The 25,328-nt window shown below is 37.4% G+C and overlaps 1 protein-coding gene across 5 annotated transcripts; it reads left to right on the top strand.

The window, feature by feature from the left end:
* The first annotated feature begins 49 nt into the window (after positions 1-49).
* PPP2R3C (protein phosphatase 2 regulatory subunit B''gamma) lies at positions 50-25,256 on the top strand. 5 transcript variants are annotated; one of them, XM_081227814.1, is made up of 14 exons: positions 83-270; positions 6,339-6,419; positions 6,888-7,015; positions 9,790-9,894; positions 10,623-10,735; positions 11,145-11,242; positions 12,083-12,153; positions 15,043-15,175; positions 16,382-16,437; positions 16,514-16,589; positions 17,383-17,519; positions 20,330-20,467; positions 22,663-22,722; positions 24,551-25,256. In XM_081227814.1, exons 1-14 carry the CDS (start codon positions 213-215, stop codon positions 24,737-24,739), a joined length of 1,443 nt encoding a protein of 480 aa, XP_081083940.1. In that variant the 5' UTR covers positions 83-212; the 3' UTR covers positions 24,740-25,256. The 5 variants fall into 5 exon arrangements, with proteins under 5 accessions (XP_081083942.1, XP_081083943.1, XP_081083940.1 ...); XM_081227816.1 differs by lacking the exons at positions 22,663-22,722; positions 24,551-25,256 and adding an exon at positions 20,970-21,296 and having other exon boundaries at positions 50-270; XM_081227815.1 differs by lacking the exon at positions 6,339-6,419 and having other exon boundaries at positions 98-270.
* The last annotated feature ends 72 nt before the right edge of the window (positions 25,257-25,328 follow it).

The raw sequence follows: 25,328 nt of genomic DNA, 5'->3' as shown, positions 1-25,328 counted from the left end.
TGCTCTCCCTGCTGTTAGCGTGATCGCCGTATTCTCCGCAGTGGTTACGGTGATCGATTTGGCCGGGTTAGTCGACTTCCGCCCGCGTCCAAGATGGCGATTAAGCGGCCTTCATAACCTTTACGGGGCTGGGCAGTGTTGACGCCAGAGCTGTCAGGGGGTGGAGCGGTTAGTAAACAGCAAATGCGGGAACTGCTGGGCCGGAGTTAGCCATGGACTGGAAAGAAATTCTTCGCCGGCGGATAGCGACGCCCAACACCAGTCCAAACAGTGAGTTTGGGAGGGGCCGCCCGCAGAGAGAGCCAGGCCCTAAACTCCGGGAGGTAGGGGGAGGATGGATGGGGAGGAGCAGCACCTGGGAGCCGTGCCTTTCGCTTCGGTAAAACCTCTCCTGACAAAGGAGGCTGACTGGGGTGTGTTTTAGGGATCCAGAGAGGGTTTTTTGTGTGTTGGGTTTTTTTTGCGTTACGCGGGCCTCTCACCGTCGCGGCCTCTCCCGTTGCGGAGCACAGGTCCCGGACGCGCAGGTTCAGCGGCCATGGCTCACGGGCCCAGCCGCTCCGCGGCACGTGGGATCTTCCCAGACCGGGGCACGAACCCGTGTCCCCTGCATCGGCAGGCGGACTCTCAACCACTGCGCCACCAGGGAAGCCCTCCAGAGAGTTTTGACCCACATTTCCCTGGGAAGGGATTTGCGGGAATGAAAAGCTACCTTAGCCACGCACTTGCATGGTCCTGACCTAGACTTGTGAGGGATAATTGAGAGACCTGGCGCCATCAACCCTTTGATCCTACCAGAACCTATAATCCATTACCCCTACCGCCTTTTTATTGTTACATTTTTCACTTCCCTCCTTATCCATTTTAGACTTAATAATCCATTTTTCCTTATATCTTTCCCTCTACGGCACGTTTGTTAATCAACCTGGTTAAAACTATCTTTACTATTTCACAACTGCATCCAGGACAGCTGAAAGTGGTTAGAGAAAAACGGAACCTTGGTGAATTTCCTCACTTTTAATTCATGTCCACTAACCTAAAGTAGGTGTTTCAGTCATTCATTTACACTTGTTCCGCGTTTCCCTAGACATTCACTCTCCTACACACTAAGGCAGTTCCTCTCATCTCCCAAACCTCCAATCCTCCAGTATGTCCTATCTACTCCTTACCTTTAGCTGATGAACTAGTATATATACTTGAGAAAGTAGAAGCAATCAGAGAAGAATCGCACCTGTTCCCATTTACCATTTCTGTCAGCGCCCCCCCACTCCCCACCCACTATAGGCAACCGTGCACTCTGCCTTCACTGTTAAAATGGTGAACTGGCCAACAGTCCCTGTACTCCAACGCTGGATCACGTTTCTTTCTTTTATTCACTGACTTCACTCTGGCCTTATCCCCTCCTTTATGCACCATCAAACTTTCTTTCCCTACTGGTTCATTTTCATCAGCTCTGACAAACATGTTGTAATATCCCCCATCATTTAAAAAAAAATCATTTGATCTCACAGCCCCCTCCAGCTTTTGCTACATTTCTCTGCACCCCTTATAGGAAAACTTCTAGGAAAATTTACCTGTACTTGTGCTTTCTCCTCCCCTTCACTCCTAAACCCACTCCATCGCATGTCTGTTATCTGGATAACCTAGGCTGTAGCAGTAAACAGAAATCCTTGTCCTTGTAGAACTTACACTTTAGTGTTGGCAGAGATGATAAAATAGTAAGTAAATCATATAGGTTGTACTTCTGTTGAAGGCTATTTCTTCCATCAGTGTGCTAGATCCCATTTTTGCCTCCTCAAGGATGTACTCCTACAGTCATCCTGTCTCCTGCATCATGAGATTTTCTTTCTCATTCACTCCCATCAGCATATGAACATGGTGTTATTTCTCCCACCTTAGAGAAACTTTCTTAACTTCCACCTGTAGCTATGCCTCGTTATAGCAACACTTGTTAAAAGAGTTGTTGGTTGAATCTGTCGTTGTCTCTGATTCCTGCTTGTCATGATTGTCAGTGATCCCCACATTGTTCCAGTGCTCAGTTGTCCTTATTTTACTTGACCAGCCAGCAGCCCCTGCCAGGAACATAGTAGGTCACTCACTCCTCCTACACATACTTTCTTCTCTTGGTTTCTGGGAGACACACTCTCTTAGTTTTCCTTCTACCTCATCAGTCATCCCTTCTCAGTCTTTACTTTTTCTTCCTCTTCTTCCCAAGAACTTAACATTGGAGGGCCCAAGGCTGAGGCCTTGGTCAGTGTCTATTCTCTGTCTACACTCACCTTCTTACGATTTTAAATAATGTCTATTTGCTAATGTCTCCTAAATGTATACCTCTAGCCTGGACCTCATCCCAAATTCCAGGTTCATATATCTATCAATAATTGTCTACCTGACATGGCCACTTGGATCTAATACCTTAATCTTGTCTGAAATTGAACTCCCACTCTCCTTCCTAACTTGCTCACTCATAGTTTTCCCCATCTTAGTTGCCAGCAATCGCATCTACTCAGGTCAAAACCTTTGGAGACATCTTTGACTGCTCTCTTTCTCCAATACCCACATCCAGTGTGTCAGCAAATCCTGGGACTAAAAAGAAAATATATCCAGAATAAATTTACCCCTAGCCACCTCCATTGCAGCCACCCTGGCCCACGCCACCGCCATCTGTCACCTGGATTACTACATTAGCCTCTTAATTCCTTCTGGTGGCTCTCTCCCTCATCAGAATGAAAGCCAAGGTCTTTCCAGAGGCCTGGTGGCCTGCCTCCCCCATTATCTGGTGTCCCTCATCTCCTGCTGTTCCCTCTGGCTCATTCTGCTGCAACTGCACTGGCCGCCTCCCTCTTCCCTGCACACACCAGGGACACTCCCATTTTCGTGCGTTGGCACTGGCTGTTACTTCTTCCTGGAATGCAGTTCCTCCTGGATATCTGGATAGGCAGCTTCCTCACCTTCATTTTTTTGGGGGGGGTCAATTTTATCTCAGTGAGAGAGTCAGTATCCCTGACACTGTTGAAAGCTGCATGTGTGTATGCACTCATCCACTCACACATATACTTGTGTATCCCTAGAATAGTTGAATGATGTAATGAAAGTGACTCTTGGGATTTGGGCTCAGGTGATTGGATGATAGTGGTACCACTTATTGAGATGGAAATATGGAATTAGAAGAAGAGTAGTAAGGTGAGGGATAGGGAAAGTCATTCTAGGTATGTTGGAGCATGAGGATGAAAATATTTTGTTTTGAATGCGTGAGTTTAGTGCAATGTCTGGGTTAGTGACATAGGTTTGGGGCTTAGAGGTTAAACTATGAAAGTTGAAATGATAGAGGAAGAGGATTAAGAAAAAAGAAGAGGGGACTTCCCTGGTGGCGCAGTGGTTAAGAATCTGCCTGCCAATGTGGGGGACACGGGTTCGAGCCCTCGTCCGGGAAGATCCCACATGCCGCGGAGCAACTAAGCCTGTGCTCCACAGCTACGGAGCCTGTGCTCTAGAGCCCACGAGCCACAACTACTGAAGCCCGCGCGCCTAGAGCCCATGCTCCGCAACAAGAGAAGCCACCGCAATGAGAAGCCCGTGCACCACAACGAAGAGTAGCCCCCGCTCGCTGCAACTAGAGAAAGCCCGCGTGCAGCAACGAAGACCCAACACGGCCAAAAATAAATAAATTTTTTTTAAATAAATAAAATTTAAAAGTGCATATATGTATATATATAACTGATTCACATTGCTATACAGCAGAAACTAACACAACATTGTAAATCAACTGTACTCCAATAAAAATTGGAATAAATAAAGACACAATAAGTAGATCAGTTAAATAAAAAAAGAAAAAGAAGAAATAGCCCTAAAATAGGAGAATCAACAGAGTGTGGTCTCATTAAAGCCACAAAAAGTTTAGAATCATTGACAGTATCAAATTTAACAGAGAAATCAAGGACAGGTGTGTCCATTAAACTAAACAATTAGGTCACATGTTGCCCTGGCAGTTTTCGTAGAGTGGCAGGATTGCATAAAGAGATAGTGAGAGGTAAGAAAGTAGAGATCGCCAACACAGGCCTTTCATTTGAGAAAGTGGATGAGGAAGAAGGAATTATGTGTGGCAACAGGTAGAAAGGAAGGAGTTTTGCGGAGGAGATGGGAGAATGAGGGGTCAGCCTTGGGTGAGAGAAGAGCTACATCTTCCCCTGAAACTGGCAGGAAGAAAGTAAGATGCAGATTTGATACCTTCCTGTCCTCCCACTCCACTTAGATGTTTGTGGGTATCCATGCCCAGTAGACTCAGTTGTTGGTGAACTGGGTGGGATTCTCATCTGTTGAGGGTGAACACAGGGGGCTTGAGGAATGTAGTGAAAGTCTGGAGCAGTCAGTCACCAAGAGGACATCAAGCGCAAATAAAATGTGTATTGGTGGTTTGGGGAGGCTGAGTTATTAGTAACCGTGAAATAAATTTGTGGGACCAAATATTTACAAAATTTGGCAGTTTTCTCTAGCACCATTGAGCATTAGTAAACAGATTATAAAATTGGTCCAAGGTTAAAAATTAACAAGGCAGATATGGCAGAAATGCAGGCAGGAGTTTCGGGAACAACTATATGCATGTTGAGAAGGAAGTGAGATCAGGAAGAGGAAAAACTTTTGAGAAAACAGATCACAGAATTGAAGATCTCAATGAGGCTGAAGTGCAGTGAGGTTTTGGTAACCATAAGCTTGTTTTCTATGTCTGAGTCTCTTTCTGTTTTGTAAATAAGTTCATTTGTATCTTTTTTTTCATATTCCGCATATAAGCGATATCATATGATATTTATCTGACTTCACTTAGTTTCATAATCTCTAGGTCCATCCATATTGCTGCAAATGGCATTATTTCATTTTTATGATGGGTTAATATTCCATTTTATATATATATATACCACATTTTCTTTATCAATTCATCTGTCGATGGACATCTAGATTGCTTCCATGTCTTGCCTATTGTTAATAGTGCTCCAGTAGTGAACATTGGGGTGCATGTATCTTTTCAAATTATAGTTTTCTCCATATATATGCCCAGGAGTGGGATTATAGGATCATATGGTAACTCTATTTTTAGTTTTTTAAGGAACCTCAATACTGTTCTCCATAGTGGCTGTATCAATTTACATTCCCACCAACAGTGCAAGAGGGTTCCCTTTTCTCCACATCCTTTCCAGCATTTCTTATTTGTAGCCTTTTTGATGATGGCTATTCTGATTGGAATGAGGTGATACCTCATTTTAGTTCTGATTTGCATTTCTCTAATAATTAGCAATATTGAGCATCTTTTCATGTGCCTGTTGGCCATCTGGATGTCTTCTTTGGAGAAATGTCTATTTAGATCTTCTGCCCATTTTTTGATTGGAATGTTTGTTTTGTTGGGTTTTGGGGGGGGGGTTTTGGTATTGAGTTGTATGAGCTGTTTGTATATTTTGGAAATTAATCCCTTGCTGGTCTCATTGTTTGCAAATATTTTCTCCCGTTGTGTAGGTTGTCTTTTCGTTTTGTTTATGGTTTCCTTTGCTGTGCAAAAGCTTTTAAGTTTAATTAGGTCCCTTTTGTTTTTACTTCCATTACTTTAGGAGATGAATCCAAAAAGATATTACTGCAATTTATGTCAGAGTGTTCTATGTTTTCTTCTAGTAGTTTTATAGTATGTGGTCTTACATTTAGGTCTTTAATCCATTTTGAGTTTATTTATTTATTTATTTATTTATTTATTGTGGTACGCGGGCCTCTCACTGTTGTGGCCTCTCCCGTTGCGGAGCACAGGCTCCGGACGTGCAGGCTCAGCGGCCACGGCTCACGGGCCCAGCCGCTCCACGGCATGTGGGATCTTCCTGGACCGGGGCACGAACCCGTGTCCCCTGCATCGGCAGGCGGACTCTCAGCCACTGCGCCACCAGGGAAGCCCTTGAGTTTATTTTTGAATATGGTGTTAGAGAATGTTCTAATTTCATTCTTTTACATGTAGCTGTCCAGGTTTCCCAGCACCACTCATGGAAGAGACTGTCTTTTCTCTATTGTATATTCTTGCTTCCTTTGTTGTAGATTTATTGACCCTAGGTGCATGGGTTTATTTCTGGGCTTGCTATCCTGTTCCATTGATCTGTATGTCTGTTTTTGTGCCAGTGCAGTGAGGTTTTGAATAACAACCAGGAGAGAAAATTTTTGAGAGTATATTAGAGTTTAAGATTTCAGAACAGGAACAGGTAAGGTCTGTGGTCTTGCTGAGTGAACAGAGTACAGTAGAGGTGAAAGCCTTCAGAGTTGAGGGGGTACCTTCACCCACATAAATGTTTATTCTTCCTTAATGATTGCAGGTGAAGAAAGCTGTGCACCAGTCTCATGGTTCATGGTGGAGGAATGGCTAAATGAGATGGCCATCTGCCAGCAGCAAGCAGGTTGGGTAATAGCACCCTGAGGTGTGAGCTTCAGATAGGTAGAGGAACAGTGACTATGACGCTGAAACTCCATGAGGTCAAGGGCTGTGCCTAGTTTCTCACTGCTCTAGCCCCAGTGTCTAGTGCAGTGTTCTGTTTGGAGTAGGTGCTCAGTGAGAACTTTTGATTGAATGAATTAGAGCATGTCAGGTCTATAAGAGAGGCAATGACTTGAGAAAGAGACAAGTATAGTGATAAAAATAAGTGGAGGGAGCATCTGAGAACTGGTTGAAGATGTAGAGGAGGCTGTTTCAGTTGAAGATAGTGATTCTTGGTATTTCAAGAAAGTTAATATAGATGCTTAGTGTCTAAGTACAATTGTGAAGGCCTTTTTTGTACTGTAATTAGACCATAGTGTATAGATGTCTTGAAAAAAATATTGTTTGATTTTAAAAGTGCTTTCCCCTCCTTAACGTGTTTTGTTACCAGAAAAAAAAAGTGAACAAGAATTAAAAGATGAAGAAATGGACTTATTTACCAAGTATTACTCAGAATGGAAAGGAGGTAGAAAAAACACAAATGAATTCTATAAGACCATTCCCCGGTTTTATTATAGGGTAAGTGGTATCTAAGCAAATGTCTTGCAGAGTTTGTAAATGAAATGTAATTTTTCAAATGGGATTAAAAATCTTACATTTTATAAATAAACAAATGGATTATATTTTAAATTTTGTATATTTATTGTTTCATTCCAGTTGACCTTATTATTTTTGACCTGATTAAATCTTGGTTTTTCATATAAATAGGTATAAGAACACAAAGTTGTTATTTGCCACTTTTTTTGAACTGTAGGCTTTTTCCTTCCTCCTAATTTTTATTATGGATGTTAGTAGTAGGTATTCTTTTGGATTATGTTGCCTGGCTTTCTATAAGACTTAGATTTACTTGGCTGATCACAATTTTTAACTTTGTCTTTTACTCATAAGGTGTAAAATGTTTTGCTCAAGGCTAAACTGAAAAATAGATTGAGAGTGGAAAACTTTAAGAGTTATACTTAATTATATGTTTCCTTGTGCCAAAACAGTAAAGAAGGCTTTGAAAAGGGTTATAGATAAAACAGTAAGACTTTAAGAAAGATATTTACAGCTGAAATTGAAGGCTACTGAAAAGAATAAGTCCTGTTTAGTATTATGGGAAATGTAACTACTATAGAAAAGTTAACTTTGGAATTTTAGCTGAATATCTCTTAAACCTGTTACCTCCTAAACTCAATTAATTACAACATTATTTGCAAAGAAAGTAAATATTTTGTTTTGCTTGCATCAAGGAGTGAGGTAGATTATCCAGATACTTTTAACTTATTTCTTCAAGTACAAACTTTTTTGTACTTGTGTACATGTGAACCATTTTATTGGAAACTTTTTTGTAATATTATGTCTCCCAGCCTTTTAAGAATTATATGACTAATCCACGTTTGTCATGGAAAAGAGAAAAAACAGGTAAAGTTGATATTTTCCCATAATAACATTGCCCAGAGATGTAAATAAACATTTTTACATGAATCCTTCTATATATTTCTATGTGTGTGTGTGTGTGTGTTTAACAAAAATGAGGTCACATCATACATACTGCTGTTGCTTTTTTGCATTTCACACTTTCTTAATAAGAGGCAGTTAGACAACTGAGAATTTTTTATAGTCTGGGGGAATGGGAAGGGGACTGCCATTTATTGAGTGTCTACATACTTCAGAGCATTTTATATTCATTATTTCATGTAATCAGGATTGTGAAAGCGTTATCTTACTAACCCAGGAACTGCCCTCAGGTGCTGACATTACTCCATTCCCAGGACTCAACTTTCCTGTATTTCTAGTACCAACCGTCCCCTTGTGTTTTCTGAGGGAATCCCCTTTTCCCCCATTTCCGTCTCTTCTCTGACCTCCTCCAGATCCCTGATGGTTTCTGGTCTGCAGATGTGGATTTGTGGGATGTTCTTTCCCTTGTTTCTTCTTCCTCTACTTCCACTCCACTGCTTTAGAGAAACCACCTGTCATCTTTGGTCACCACTTCTCTCCTTAGCTGGTTAGCTGGTTGACTAGCAACTGGAGCACAATCCCAGTCTCAGCCCCAGCCTCACCTCCTAATGCATATTCCTTCTCCATCCCTTTTGATGGGAGGGATGGCATCTTAGTTCTTAGAAATAAAAAGTGAAAACCATAGCCCCCAATTTGGACTGTGGGTTACCTAGCTACATGTAATGGGGCAAAGTTACAGAAAAATAAGAAGAAATCCTCAAAGCAAATTGTTTGAAGTTGTTAGAATGAGTCATTTTAAAGCCCTGCTTAGGGAAATCACCACAGGAGGACGAACCTCTGCTTTGGAGGCCAACTAGTAGACATTAGCTTAATTATCTCTAAGAAGTAAGGTGACCCAGTCTCAGAAAGCATACTTGGCTAAAACTGTCGCTCTTCAGAGCCAATCCTAATTTAGTTCTATATTAGTCTAAGGTTACAATGGGAACAGTGCTCTACAAATATAAAATGAAACTTGAGCTACATTGAGAAAACAGAAAAAGTGGTGGTCATAAAGTTAAATAAGAGCATGACATTCTGATACATTTAGTTTGGGGATGGTTATCCTACGTTGAACACCTGTCATAGTACTTTACTCCTAGCAGTCACTAGGAAATAGCATTAAAGTTTACTTAATTGGGAGAGGTACCTAACTACCCAGTAATGGAAATGAGGTGGAGAAGAGAAAATACACTAAATCCCTGATGTCAGAAGACCCGGCTTCAAATTTTGTTACTTTAGTTGCACAACTTTGGGCAAGTCATTAACATTAGGTGTGAAATTGAGGGGACAGAGGAGTACAGGGAACCAAACCAAACAGCTCATAAGAAATTAAAACAGACTTGGACTCTGAAGATTTAAATCTTTAGTCTGGGACTGGCTAACTGCATATGTGTTCTTGATAAAGTCATCCATCTCTTGATTTCCTCACCTCTAAATTGAGTATGATGAAATGCATCTCACAGGGCTAGTAGGATTAAATTAGAACCTGTGTATTGATGCCTGATATATTGTGGGCACATACTAAATGTTGTGTTTAGTTTTTAAGTAAACCTGTATGGATCTAAGTAAAGAAACTTGGGCTAGATGGTTAGCCTTTTCCAGGCAGAACTGGCCTCACTGATCACTGAATTCTCTGTGGATCTCTTTTTATTAAATGAACTTTTTAAATAAATGATGACTTGAAATTAAGCAAGATTGAGATACAAAAAGTAATTTTGAGACAGTAGCATACATAGTTGTTTATGAGGCCAAATACATTTTACATAACCCAAGTCTAGAATTTAAGTGTAGAAATTAACTCTACAGTGTATTTTTAGCTGCCAGCTGAAGATGAGGTCTTACTACAGAAATTAAGAGAAGAATCCAGAGCCGTCTTTCTGCAAAGGAAAAGCAGGGAACTGTTAGATAATGAAGAATTACAGGTAAGAATGGAATAAAAGGTTGCTTTGGAGGTTCGCCATTTCTTATTTGTACTACATGTGTCATGTGGGATCTCGGGGTGCCTAAATGGAGCCAGTAGTGCAGAGTGACTGAAAGCACAGGCTCTGTAGCGATGGTTCCCACCAGAATCAGGTGCAAAGCTTGTGTGTCCCAAGGATAGTTTTGTATTGTTTTTTAAAGTCCATAGGTGATTTTAATGTGTGGCCAAGGTTGAGAACCACTACTGTAGGGAGTAATATTAAGAAGACGATCATCTCCTATTATCCTTTTGATTACTGATAACATGATAAAAATAGCTAGCATTGGACTTCCCTGGTGATCCAGTAGTTAAGACTCCACGCTTCCAATGCAGAGGGTGTGGGTTTGATCCCTGGGCAGGGAAGTTCTGCATGCCATGTGGCACGGCAAAAAAAAAAAAAAAATAGCTAGCATTTATTGAGTGTTTACTAAGTTCTAAAGTTTTCATATACCGTTCCTCTTTAATCTGTGTAACTATATGATGTAGACACTGTTATCCTTACTTTACAGATGAGAATTTAAACAGAAACTTTAAGTCTACTGTCCAAGATCACAGAGCAGGGCTGGGATTTAAACCCTTGCATTTTGACCCTACAGTAGTCTATCACTTTAATGGAAATAACACATTTAACTATGTTTTTAAATTTTGTTCTGTTGATTATAACATCTTAATTTCTGCAATTCTCCTAAGAACTTATGGTTTTTGCTGGACAAGCACCAGACACCACCCATGATTGGAGAGGAAGCAATGATTAATTATGAAAATTTTTTAAAGGTTGGTGAAAAAGCTGGACCAAAGTGCAAGTAAGAATAATATGATTAACAAAGGAATATGTTATGTTAAGCATTTTAAATGCCTCAAGTAAATGTTAATGAAAATTTAAGTCAATAATATGATAATTTGAGTCAGCTTTTCATTAAACTAATAAAGTTTAATAAAATTATTTACAGTCAAGAAAATTACATTGGTATAAAGTTATTAAAAGAAATAATATAGCTTATTTACAGCATTATAGGTCCTCATTCTTAAGACAATAGAATTAAAGATGTATGGCTTAATATTTTAAGTTTTGAACTATAGTTCACACCTTGATTTTTTTCCCACCACTTTGATTTTTAATTGTTTGAATTTATGCTGTTGTCTGCTAAATCATACAGAAGTCATTTTTATATTATATTGGCAGATGATTTAATCTTTATTTCCTTTCCTTAGGCAATTTTTCGCAGCAAAAGTCTTTGCTAAACTCCTTCATACAGATTCTTATGGAAGAATTTCCATCATGCAGTTCTTTAATTATGTCATGAGAAAAGGTGATTTCATTTTCATTGTACTTGAACTCCTTCTATCTGGGAATCAAGTAGGTTTCCAGTCAGTGCTTTTATAGTATCCCTTCCATGTCAAACAACTCTTAGTAAATTTGAATTACAGAATTCTTGCCTTTTGACCAAGATTTGTTTTCCTATTATTATGATTCTCTCCTGGAACTTATTAGAGCTGAAAGTTTCTACCATACATTTGGGTTCATTATTATAAAAAACAAACAAAATGAAAGCCTCATGTATCTTGAAGATACTAGCTAACTAGATATATCAAAAGCTGAACCAAGAGTTTTAATGGATGGTTATTTGAAATACTTTAATTCACTGGTAATTTTATTTTGCCAATATATTACAGGTTGAGTTGCCTGAGAGGATAGTTTCAAACTCACAACTGTAGCTTCATCTCAAGGAGTATTTATTAAACAAGTTGGAATTGTTATGATTCCTATAAGTTCCATAATGACCTGTCAAGTCCTGTGTGTACCAGCTTTAATATTTGGTTGTGGTAATTAACCTCAGTAGAATAAAAGCTGCTTCATTAAAGGCATAATATCAGAACTCCTGTTTTGGTGGAACACCAGTATTCTCAAGGGCATCAACTTTATTGTCACTTTAGGCATGGTAGAATTGTTGATATCTGCAGTTAATTCTATGGTATATTTATTTTGTTTCAAACAATTTTTGGATTAATGAGATAAGTAATATATGTGAGAAAAATATGTTTATAGAGTCATTAAATTAGCTTGTCTCTCTAATCTATCTCCTTTTATGCATATATATACTAAAGGATAGATCTTAATAATTATATTTCATTTTCTTGTTTATTGTCAGTTTGGCTTCATCAAACAAGAATAGGCCTCAGTTTATATGATGTTGCTGGACAAGGGTATCTTCGGGAATCTGTAAGTATTAACCTACTTTAATAAATGCTAGACACCAGAATGCTCTAGACACCAAAATGCTAAACAGTAGTTATCACTGGGTGTTGAGATTACAGATAATTCTTATTTTGTTTTTGTTTCTCTGCTTCGTTTGTTTTTACAAATAACGTGTTACTAAAGAACTTTCTAAGTGTATATTGGTCACAAAAATTCCTTTCTAAATTCTTTTTCTCCAACCTTTAAAGAAAAAAAAGCCTTTTAAAGGAGAAGAAAAGAATGTAATGTTTTAACTGGATTAAAAATCATTGAAGAAACAGTGAAAAACTTTTGGTTATTCATGAGTGTTAATCAGTGTATGACTGTTTTAAAATGTAAGGGCCAGTAGTTTTTCCTTTTTTTGGAAATATAAGAAAAATAATGTGACTATAGTCCCACCTGCAGGTTTGGGTTGTAAGGTCAGTTACCAAGAGGCTATTTATTTCCCATTAGGCACTAATGTGGTTATCAACAGGTTATCAACAGAGAATTATATTATAGCCTCATGATCCAAATCACTATTCTTGTAAGTGTGGGTATCTCAATTATATGGGGATTTCCCTGGTGGTCCAGTGGTTAAGACTCGGAGCTTCCAAGGCAGGGGGCCCAGGTTCGATCCCTGGTCGGGGAACTAAGATCCCACATGCTGCGCAGCATGGCAAGCAAGCAAGCAAATAAATAAGTAAGTAAATCAATCAGTCAATCTATCTATCTTCTTTTCAGCTCAGGCTTTTTTTCTCAAATATATACAAAGGGGGAAGGGAGTTATGCATAAATATGAACCAGGTTAATTAATCACTTAAGTAAATATTCAGATATAAAATTTAAAGAGATGTAAATTCCCTGTTACAGTTTATGTTTCCTATTATAATTTGTTGCACTCTGTTTTATCCAGATTTCTATAGATAGAATCTGTTAGCTCATACTGGATACTTACACTTAAAAACCTTTCTAGGGCCACAGTATAATTCTTGTCCTTTAAGGTTCAGATCAGCTTGACAGTAAAAGGTTCTTGCTTCTATCCATCTGTCTCTAGCAAGGAAGATGTATTAAACACTGGTTGATACTTACTCAGGTCAGATATTGGAGTACTTCTATAGTTCTGAGAATTCTTGTCAGCCATTAGATGGTTTACAAAACAAACTTTTCTTGCCTCTTCCCATGAATGGAAACAAAAATTGAAAGAGGAATGGAAGGAAGAGAGAGAAAAGCAACAGTATATCTCTGTAGTTGTGTTTAAAAGGGAGTAATGTTCCCTTCTCTCAATGAAAGAAAACATTTCTCTGAAAGAAAAGAAATAACTCTCCTAACCTTGGCACTTTGCCTTTTGAAACCAGATTTTGTTTCTCCCTTATTTAAAAGACAGTAATTTCCAGAGCCAACATCTGTAATTTGAGTAGTATAGGCAAACTCTCATTCACTTACTAAATCTTATTAAATAAGCAATTACCAAACACTTATTTGTGCCAGGTACATTGCTAAGCCTTATTCTTAAGGTGCTTTTTTCCTAGCAGAGTGGGGAGGCAGACACTAAATTATGAGCAACATGATTTCAAAGAGTGACAAGTTCTAAGGAGAAAATAGGGTACTAAAAGTGTATGACTGGGGTTGGGGAACTATTTTAGATAAGATGTAAGAGCTGCCTCTGAGATAGTGATTGAGTTTTAGCCATGAAGGATGAGAAAGAAGCCAGCCTTATGAAAATGTAATACAGAGGGAACAGCAAGTTCAGTGTCCCCAAGGCACAGTTAAACCTGACCTGTTCTAGGAGCAGAAGGAAGCCAGTGTGGCTGGAGCATATGGGCGAGGGTTAGAGTGACAGGAGGTGAAGTTGGAGAAGTAGGCAGGGCCACATATTGGGTTGTTAGACCATGATAAAGAGTTTGGATTTTATATTGAGACTAATGGGAAGCGATCAGAATTTTTAAGCTGAATCTGTCAGGATATGGTTTACATTTTATTTTATTTATTTATTTTTTGGCCATGTGGCTTGTGGGATCTCAGTTCCCCGACCAGGGATTGAACCCTGGCCACAGCAGTGAAATTCCGGGCTCCTAACCACTAGACCACCAGTGAATTCCTTGGTTTACATTTTAAAAAATTACTGGATGTGTGGAGAATGAATTGTAAGGAGCCTAGAGTCAAAGAAGGAATAATTAGGAAATTACTGTGGTTGTCCAGGTGAGAGATGATAGTGGCCCAGACCAGGGTGATGTCTGTAGAAGCCAGTAATAGATTAATTCAGTATATATTTTGGACACACACACCCCAACAATGACAAAAATTTGCTGCTGGATTAGATTTTGGGGGTAAGGGGTGGGGGCCTTGGTGAAGAAAAGGCAGGAACCAAGTTTAACTTTTTTACTTTGAATAAATGGTGGAATAGGGGAATATGGGTGAGGACCAGGGTTGGGGATAGTAAGAGTCCAGTTTTGGACACACCATGTTTGAGATGCCATCTGTCCTACAACTTAAATTATAACGTGTCTCAAATGAACTAGAAACATTATACTTTACAATGGATAAAGCAAAAGTAATGAAATTAAAATAAATATAAGAAACCATGAGAGGCTTTTAAATATATAATCTTGGAATAGGGAAAGCCTTTCTAAGTATGACAAAGCTCAGAAGTCTAAAAAACAATAAGTTCAGCTAAATTTTTAAAAATCTGAGAGCAAAGACCATCATAAAGTTAAAAGAAAACAACAAGCCAAGAAAAATATCTGAAACTCAGTCACAAATGAATTTATTTCATCATTTATATAGTTTTAAAACTGAATAATTTTTAGGACTGAAATTATACTCCAGTATCTCATGAAGAAACAAGATCAGACATTTAACCCTTTAAAGTTTTATTTTGTTTTGTTCTTTCAGGATTTAGAAAACTACATATTGGAACTTATCCCTACTTTGCCACAATTAGATGGGCTGGAAAAATCTTTTTACTCCTTTTATGTTTGTACAGCAGTTAGGAAGTTCTTCTTCTTTTTAGACCCTCTAAGAACAGGTAAAAGAAAATCTTATCTAACTTAGATATTATGAGATTATCATTACTTCTAAATCTCAATAACTAGAGAAAAGTCTTTAAAATGTTATTTATTTTCCTAACATGTTATTGCCATTAATATATAAACCTTTTGACATGTAGATCTTTTGATTTACTTGTGCCAACCATAATCAGCTGTGTGACAGTGGGAATATCACCTAACATTTTACAATGTTTTCATCTCTAAAATGAAGTATATTCTTTCCAGTTCTAAGAAGCCAGGTATTCTGATATAATTTGCTATCCCTGATAGGTAATATACTGGAGCATTATTCTTTTTGACCAAAAATATGAATTGGGAGATAGGAGGACCATTTAGCCATGATGTGTTTTTCTCATTTTCAAGTTAACTATTCTATATGAGGATCAGATTTGTAAATTTTGCCTCATTAACAGTACATTTATCAACTATTCTAACCTGCTAGGCTTAAATACATGTGTCTGGGACAGAGGCCCAAATCAAAGCCCGATACTCCTTCTGTCCTTGAAAATGCAGCTGTGAGTCCATCACAGAGTGGGGTAGCTATCAGTTTTTTTAAACGCCTCCATTATAGGCACACACACACATCTTTTTCCTTGGAAATTTATGCAATAATAATAGCCAACAGTTTTGACTGTTTATTATGTACTAAGTACTGTGCTAAGCATTTTACATAGATTCTTTCATTTTCTTCTCATAACTCCATTAGGAAGGTAGTATTACCCACATTTTATGTGTGAAGCAACTAAGACTTAGATGGATTGCATGTCTAGAAGTGGCATTTAAATCCCATCTCTCTTAACCACGCCTCTATATTGCTTTCTATTCCAGAACCTGCAAAGGAAAACTGGAAACAGTCTCCTTATTTGACTACTGACAGTATCATATCCATAACCACAAAAAAATTAACACAACTTTTTTTGGAATCTGGTATCAATGTAATTTTGGAATTTCTCAATTGGATGTATATAGTTGGGGGTATATAGGTAGACATACCTCTATGAGATTTTATTAAATATTCCCTGCAGATTTCCCTTTCCACAGAAATGCATAGTAAGGACTTTGGAGCATGAGAGCTAGGAAGTTTAAAATATCAATTGTGCGATTGCTCTTCTAAAATAATACCTTTATAAAATTGAGTTGCTCTTGTTTTTAAAATTAAGTAATTGTGTTTATGTTCTTTAAAGGGAAGATAAAAATTCAAGATATTTTAGCATGCAGCTTCCTAGATGATTTATTGGAGGTAAATATGTTTTAAACTACTTAATTATATCACTTCACAGTTGCTATCTTCTAATTATGTCTCTATGCTCATATAGTTAAGGGATGAGGAACTGTCCAAGGAGAGTCAAGAAACAAATTGGTTTTCTGCTCCTTCTGCCCTACGGGTGTATGGTATGTTCTTATAATAATGCTATAATTTGAATTATCCGTTCCTCAGTTAATGTTTCATTAACTGGTGTTCAAAGGACAGTTTTATACATAGCCTAATTTACCTTAAGATCAAAGTATTCTAATTTCCTTACGAGCTTATATTCTAGATTATTAAATTTTACTTGTTTAAATACCAGCGTTTTATATTTTTGTGACTCTTATTTAAGTTAGTACATTTCTAACACTTCAGCATAAAGAATGTAGTTTGATTTTTTTATTGTTGACTCAGGAACATTATTATGAATATCACCTGTGATCTTGCATTGTGATAAAATGCTACTCTCAGGGTTCACAGAAGGGTGTGTTTTAGGGCCTAGTTTGCTTTTTTTCTTGAATTTCATTCGTCTGTTACATTGTCCTTTTGGGTGGTCTTGTGACTCATTTTGGCAACCTTGACCTCTGCTTTCAAGTGCCAGCATTTCAGTGCTTTATGTTGGTTGACCCCTACCTCCATCTAATTTAGAATCCTAGGAAAGTTATAAAAGGTTGCAAACTGAAAACAAATAATGATGTTAAGTGAAATAGCATAAAGGCATGACCTTTATGATGAGTTTTCTTTGACTGGTTCTGGCTTAACAGTTGTTCTGATAGAGGTTGCAGGGATAGCAGATGTCTACCGTGACTGTAACATAATTAGTTTAAAAATCAAAATATTAACCAATAAAAATAACTTTTTGTTAGTGTTTATTCTTTTGTCTTTTAGTTAGAATTTTATTTTGGTCATAAGTGTCTTTTTATCATCCTTCTCCCCAAGGCCAATATTTGAATCTTGATAAGGATCACAATGGCATGCTCAGTAAAGAAGAACTCTCCCGCTATGGAACAGCAACCATGACCAATGTCTTCTTAGACCGTGTTTTCCAGGAGTGTCTCACTTATGATGGAGAAATGGTAGTAGTTTAAATCTCTAAGTTTTAAAAATTTAGGCTCCCACAATTTCCAAAAGCCTTTTTTTTTAAATTGAAATATAGTTGACTTACAATGTTATATTAGTTTCATGTATACAACATAGTGATTCACTGTCTTTATAGATTACATACCAAAGTTATTGTAAAATATTGACTATATTCCCTATGCAGAGATTTCATTATTTTTTATGGCTGAGTAGTATGCCATTGTATATGTATACCATATCATCTTTATCCATTCATCTGTCGATGGACACTCATTTTGCTTCCATATCTTGGCTAATGTAAATAATGCTGCTGTGAACATTGGGGTGCATGTATGTTTTCAAATTAGTGTTTCCATTTTCTTCAGATAAGTATCCAGGAATGGAATTTCTGGATCATATAGTAGTTATATTTTTAATTTTTTGAGGAACCTCCATAATGTTTTCCATAGTGGCTGCACCAGTTTGCATTCCCACCAACAGTGCATGAGGGTTCCCTTTTCTGCATATTCTTGCCAACACTTGTTAGTTATCTTTTTAATGGTAGCCATTCTCACAGGTGTGAGGTAATATCTCATTGTGGTTTTGATTTGCATTTCCCTGGTGATTAGTGATGTTGAGCATCTTTTCATCTGCCTGTTGGCCATCTGATGTCTTCTTCAGAAGAATGACTTTTGGGCTTCCCTGGTGGCTCAGTGGTTAAGAATCGGCCTGCCAATGCAGGGGACATGGGTTCGAGCCCTGGCCCGGGAAGATCCCACATGCCATGGAGCAACTAAGCCCGTGCGCCACAACTGCTGAGCCTGTGCTCTAGCGCCCTCGAGCCACAACTAGTGAGCCCACGTGCCACAACTACTGAAGCCCGTGTGCCTAGAGCCCGTGCTCTGCAACAAGAGAAGCCACTGCAATGAGAAGCCCGCGCACTGCAACGAAGAGTAGCCCCCGCTCGCTGCAACTAGAGAAAAGCAATGAAGCAGCAACAAAGACCCAAAGCAGCCAGGAACAATAAATAAAATAAAATAAATAAATTTATAAAAAAAAAGAAGAATGACTCTTCAGGTCCTCTGTCCATTTTCTTAATCACAAAAGGCTTTTTCTTGATATGATACAGCATTATTTTCATATCAGTGTATAACAGTATCTTAAGAAGTATGAACTGATCAAATTATTGGAGATTCAGAGCCTTTGATCTTAAGGTAAATTTGCTAAAAACATTACTTCCCTCATGGACTCAGGGCAAACAAAATTTTAATATTTTTGTTCATTGTCGGTGCACCTATTGTAGAGAAGTGTGGACTAGTAAAAAAAAAACTGAAAAACAGGTAAATCCTATTGACTGTTTTCATATAGATGGTTCATTCATTAAATTACCAGGTCAGATATAGTACCACATATGCCATGATTTAAATCTAAGAATCAGGTAGTATTACTCTAAGTGGCTACCTTAGCAGCTAAAGATTTACTAACATACACCTGTCCTTTTATCACAACAATGCAAAATACTTGAGAAGAAAATTCTAAATAGCATTTTAAATCACCATTCTTGCTATTAAAAGTATGTGTTAAGGATCTGATAACTTTTCCAAACCAATGATGCTTAAGAAATGGTCATACTGTCAGAAGAGAATCAGGGTTTTAGGTTTTATCATGTAGCTTTAATAGCAGTTTTCTAAATAACACCATTGTTAGCCAACTGCAAAGGGAAAGAGGGAAAGGTGCAGAAACTCTGCTTCATGACTCCCATAGCTGCCTGCAGTTAACAGTGAGGAGCTTGGAGTATGCTAATAACCTGGTGAATAAAGAAAATCAGAAGCTACAGTTAGGCATGGAGTTTAACTATGATGAGGCTGCATCTCTAGCTCTTTATACTACGATTTATGCAGAAAAGAATTCTTAATCTTAGCCTAAGAAAATCCTTTCCAAGATTATAAACTTTTCCAAGTGAGAATCTCCCAAGTACTTTACTTTTTTAAAACATGCAGAAAAAGTAATCTGTGACTATCCCTTTTTCGTAGAGAAAGCTTTCTGTTCTGTTCATGTCTTTTCAGCCTTCATTTGTACTCTCTTGCCCCCTTTTCGGATGAGAACAGTGTCAGATCACTGTAGGATATCTGGCACTCTTTTTTTTTTTAAATAAATTTGTTTATTTTTGGCTGTGTTGGGTCTTCGTTGCTGCGTGCGGGCTTTCTCTGGTTGCGGTGAGCGGGGGCTACTCTTCGTTGCAGTGCGTGGGTTTCTCATTGCGGTTGCCTCTCTTGCTGCAGAGCACGGGCTCTAGGCGCGTGGGCCTCAGCAGTTGTGGCTTGCGGGCTAGTTGCTCCGCAGCATGTGGGATCTTACCAGACCAGGGCTCGAACCCGTGTCCCCTGCATTGGCAGGTGGATTCTTAACCACTGCGCCACCAGGGAAGCCACTCTGGCACTCTTAAGATGACTTTTTGGAAATCATCTGAATTAAAGTTTAAAACTATTTCAGAATGACCACACCGAAATGAAAATACAAATTTAGTGGCAACATGCAAAGGTTAGTCACTGTCCTGTCCATTTCAAAAGCCTATGAATGAAAATTATGGTTTAACACAGCAAATCTCTTATAAGAAAATGAGCTGTGCCCCCTCAAACTGTCCTGTACAGATAAACTGCTATGTAGAATTCCTAGAAACCAATATTAAGTATATATTAAGTATGGATTTCTTGTTTCATATTAAAAAAAATTGCCATCTTTGATTACAAACATCTTCAAATCATCAGTCACTTGAAAAGTTAATTACAAATAAGGCCTCTAACGAACGTCATTTTCTTTTCTATAGGACTATAAGACCTACCTGGATTTTGTTCTTGCATTAGAAAACCGAAAAGAACCTGCAGCTCTGCAATATATTTTCAAATTGCTTGACATTGAGAACAAAGGATATCTGAATGTCTTTTCCCTTAATTATTTCTTTAGGGTAAGCCTCATTTGTGTAAATGTGTCTTTGTTATACAATTTGGTTTAAATTACCTACCCAATGACAATTTTATCTAACTTGGGATGTTTAAATTTAACAAAAGCGTTTACCTAACAGATTTCAGAAGGAAATCAAGTCAGGTTTTAGTTTTTTTTTTTTCTATTTTTAAAAACATAAATGGGCTAAATCAATACTGATTTGATTAGTCATAGAATACTAAAAAGTGTGTAAATATACGTCAGAGGTTATTAGCCAGTGGAGATACAAACATACCTGAGAAATTGTATGCTCTTGGTGATTAAAAACTAGTATGTAAAATCCTACAGAAACTTTATACAGTACAGAAAAGGTAACTCCTTTCCACAGGAGTTCTGCACATCTGGTGCCTGTAGATTCTTTTAATTGCTATGCTGTAAAAAATATAAATTTAAAAATTGGCTAGAATTGTGGGCTGCATTTCAGTGTGAAACAGATTTGCTGAAATACTTATTCTGTGCCGTAGGTGGTCTCAGAGAATAGCATGATGAGCTCTGAAGTGGAATTTGATTGTATTTTACCTGATAAGCATTCAGCTGCAGCAGGTGTAAACGTAGGAATGTCTTCCCTTGTAAGATAAATCCTAACACACCATTGTAAAGCAATTATACTCCAATAAAGATGCTAAAAAAAGAAAAAAAAAAGATAAATCATTCCTCAGTTTGAACAGTGACTTTTCTACTTGATGGAAAGGTTTTGTACAGTAGTGTTCCATTCCACTGCCACATTTCTATAGCTGGTTTTCAGAAGACCATCTGATTTTTATATGGTTAAGATTGATAGTAAGAAGAAATTTTTTTTAAACAATAAAAATGACATTTTCACATCTTTGTCATAAGAAGTTTTCCCCCAGAGGCTTTTTCTTTTCCACTTAAAAAATTTTTGATACTTTTAAAATAACTTTATCTGATTTCTGAGTTTCAGAGTATATATTTCATAATTTCATGTTAAATTCCCTGAAAAGCTTTCTATTATGATTTTCTAGGTAGTAATGACTGCAGATTATTATAAGGATAAATTACAATCCCAGTATTAGGATGCATTTTTTAAAAATTGAATGCTACGTGGGCTTATATCAGTGGCTCATCTGAGAATATAATACCACCCATCATAGGGATGCCTCCCACTTTAGGCAGACCTATTAAATGAAAATTCAGTTTTAGGAAAACAAAGTAAATATATCTTTTGGAAGCTAAATACTCAATCCCTTTTCATAAAGATTTTTATAGTATCCTCTACTCTTTGAATATTAAATTTTATTTATTAAATACATTGAAAATATTTCATACCTTTATTTTATCAAAGTTTATTTAGGCTTGGTTGTATGGGCTAAGGTACAAAGTTACTGGTGCTGAGCCCTGCAGTCCTGGGCTGTTCTTAGAGCCTTTGTACATCAGTATCCCAGTGATAAAAGCTGGGCCCAGATGGTGCACTCTAGATCATTCCATCCAGTCTCCTGCTCTAGTAGCTTCGAGTGTACTCAGATACTCATCTGCTGCAAAGAGATGCCCTGTGCACATTCTGATATCAGTGGCAGTACAGAGTAGGTACTTGGAACATATTATTTTCCAAGAATTTTAAGCTTCACATTTTCCAGTGAATGACTCCCACCTAAAACATTTGTTAGTTCAACTGGATCACAGTAGTTTCTCAGTATTTTTCTGTTAAAGTTCATAAAAGAGAAGAGTTTGAGGGAGTTTTACCTCCATTTTTTCTGTCAAGTAGAAGAGAAAGTGTAGGGTGGGAGGGGAGGTGGTGGATTGGGTGCCTTAAAGAATGGTGAAGGTATGAACAGCGTTCCTGGAAAATGGGAGAAGCAGGTCATGACAGAATTGCTAGGCCTGTTAAAGGCCCATCTGGGGTTGGAGACCATTCCTATGCAATATAATCTGTACTCTTGTATACTTTCTTTATGAAGTTCTCCATAGCTAAGGTGTAGGTCTAGAAAAGTTGATGGTTACACTGATCCAGTGTTTAGGTTTTGCTCAACAGATGTGAAGCAAGGTCAAGGAATTTGAGAATATTGGCAAGAGTGGTTAAAACGATGAGGGCTATGGTCTGATAGGATAGCAAATGGAACTGGAAAGGGACCATGGGACAGGACAGGGAATGTTGCGTATTTTGTTTTTTATTTAAAGATTTATTTCTACTAAATACAGGCCATACAAGAACTAATGAAAATCCATGGACAGGATCCTGTTTCATTTCAAGACGTCAAGGTTACTTTTTTTCTTTAATTTACGTAACACCACATAATCATTTGCATTAAATGAAGTTTTTACCTGAAAGCAACTTATGAAGTACTGAACCAAATCAAGTATTTGCTGTTATTTGTTCTGAATTAATATTTAAGTCATTAGAAACTGAGAACATACTTGGACTAATGATTTGTGCAGTATAAGATTTTAGCATTGTCAGTCTCATGTTCTCATTGGAAGCATTCATTCATTTTGATCGAAAACTAAGAGAATCAGTATAGCCTGTATCCTTTGGTAGTCTGTTCCACTGTAAACTGAATTTGAGGGAGCTATTTAGGTTCAGGCACATTTTTCGTCTGCTACTTCAAAGGGCTTGCTTGCTTTGGTATTTAAGGAGACATCAATCTTACAGTATGAAAACTACCACTATTTGAAATACATGCTGCTACTTAGCATTTTAGTAATCAGTCTTTTACCAGCTATGAAACACTTTGAGTATCCAGTATTGGTTCAGGTGAGGTAATGTAATAAAATAACCCATCCAGTTTTAACCAAGTATAATGAGACAAAGGGCTATTTTGGTTTAATATAGGTGAGACAAATTTGAAACTATGCAACTGGCAACTTAAGAACTAGTAATTTTAAACTGCCACCAACCTGGAAGGGGAAGTTTCACATACATACAAGATTAAACGTTCATGCATTTCGTTTACCTGAATTGTTCTAACCTTTAAAAATGCAATTTGCCTCTTTAAATGCTATTAAATACTTTGAGTGATTTTACTACAAACAGATTAGAAAACATGTACTAATTCCCTGTAAGTAATCTTATAGTACACTTCATAATATAGAAGAGGTTCTTCCATATATTCCAGTCATTTTTAGCACAATTTAGTGTCACTGTGGATGACTAGTTCTTTAATACCGAGCTCCCCCCACCCATTCCAGGTCCAGAGTAAAAGGCTGACATCATTATTGGAAATGAAGCTTTGTCACTGTCTTGGCTCTAAAGCATTTAAGTTTTTACTTTGAGCCAAGTTTGCACTTAAATCAAGGCCTTGCTTTACCACCAGTTAGAAGACAACAGAAAAATATAAGTAGTTAGTTAACATATATTCAAAGAACACTACATTAGTTTCGCTGCTAATTAGCTATGCAGCTTAAACTCTGAGCTTCAATTTCTCTATAAGACACATACAGGCATACCTTGTTTCATTGCATTTCTTATAAATTGAAGGTTTGTGGCAACCCTAGTCAAGCAAGTCTATCGGTGCCATCTTCCCAACAGCATTTGCTCACTTGGTGTCTCTGTGTCACATTTTGGTAATTCTCACAATATTCTATTATTATTATTATTATTACATTTGTTATATGGTGATCTGTGATCTTTGGTGTTACTAATGCAAAAAGATTACAACTCGTTGAAGGCTCAGATGGTGGTTAGCATTTTTTTAGCAATAAAGTATTTTTTAATTAAGGTATGTATATTTTATTAGACATAATGCTATTGCACACTTAACAGACTACAGTATACTGTAAATATAACTTTTATATGCACTGGGAAACCAAAAATTTCACATGACTAGCTTTATTGCAATATTCACTTTATGGCAGTGGTCTGGAACTGAACTCACAATATCTCCAAGGGTATGCCTGTACCTAAGGAATCTTCCAGTAAAATTTTGTGCGTATAGAGAAGAGGTGGATGGCCTGTTAAATGAAAAAGAAAAAACTGGAACAAAAAATTTTACGTAAGCTCAAGTGCCAGCCCTGAATTTTAGATCACTGTATGATAGAAATTAAGTGAATCAGATATCAGATTTCATTGTATTTTTTTCCTCTCTTGCAGGATGAAATCTTTGACATGGTAAAACCAAAGGATCCTTTGAAAATCTCTCTTCAGGATTTAATCAACAGTAATCAAGGAGACACAGTCACCACCATTCTAATTGATCTGAATGGCTTCTGGACTTACGAGAATAGAGAAGCCCTTGTTGCAAATGATAATGAAAACTCTGCAGACCTTGATGATACATGATCTCTCAAAGACTAGACTGTATTCATTAAAATAAGCTTGAATGCTGCATGTAAAACCTTTGAAGCAGAATCCTTAGAAATGGTCTAAATAAAACACTTCATATGTCTATAGAACACAGCAAATGTTCTGGCTACTGGAATTTTGGTTGTAGTGGTCTGGAAGAAATGGGACCAAATTAGGAGTCAGTAAATTCTGGTTTCACTTAGCTCAAATATGGCAAGTGTGATCTGGTGAAGGTAGGAGTCCACTTTAAATCTGTATAATCTTTAGAAATAAAGGAAGTTTTAATGGAATAGTTCTGACATTAGTCACTAAGAATTTGAATACTTGAAAGATAGTTTAAATTATATCATTTAACCTTGAATATTCTAAAGTATTATGTATATCAAAGATTACAGACTTCCCCATTCATCAGAGTAGGGCCATTTCATTTCTGGGAAGTATTTGGACATGATGTTTATTTTAATAGAATGTTTCAATAAAAAGTATTCAAGTTAGTATTTTACTTTAATTAAAATCATTGTTATAAAAAATTTGTCTACCTTTATTAACCAGCACCAGGTTACATTTTACAAAACTTAACTCCATT

Source organism: Mesoplodon bidens (genome assembly GCF_964165515.1).
Source record: "Mesoplodon bidens genome assembly, chromosome: 3".
NCBI classification, from domain to species: Eukaryota; Metazoa; Chordata; class Mammalia; order Artiodactyla; family Ziphiidae; genus Mesoplodon; species Mesoplodon bidens.
This window is presented reverse-complemented; position numbering and strand designations above follow the sequence as displayed.

Bases quoted from the DNA above. Each gene is read 5' to 3' on its own strand.
- PPP2R3C (XM_081227814.1), top strand. From the start codon at position 213: ATGGACTGGAAAGAAATTCTTCGCCGGCGGATAGCGACGCCCAACACC. The intron at 10,736-11,144 runs GTAAGAATAATA...TCCTTTCCTTAG, and splicing joins AAAGCTGGACCAAAGTGCAA to GCAATTTTTCGCAGCAAAAG. The intron at 12,154-15,042 runs GTAAGTATTAAC...TTGTTCTTTCAG, and splicing joins AAGGGTATCTTCGGGAATCT to GATTTAGAAAACTACATATT.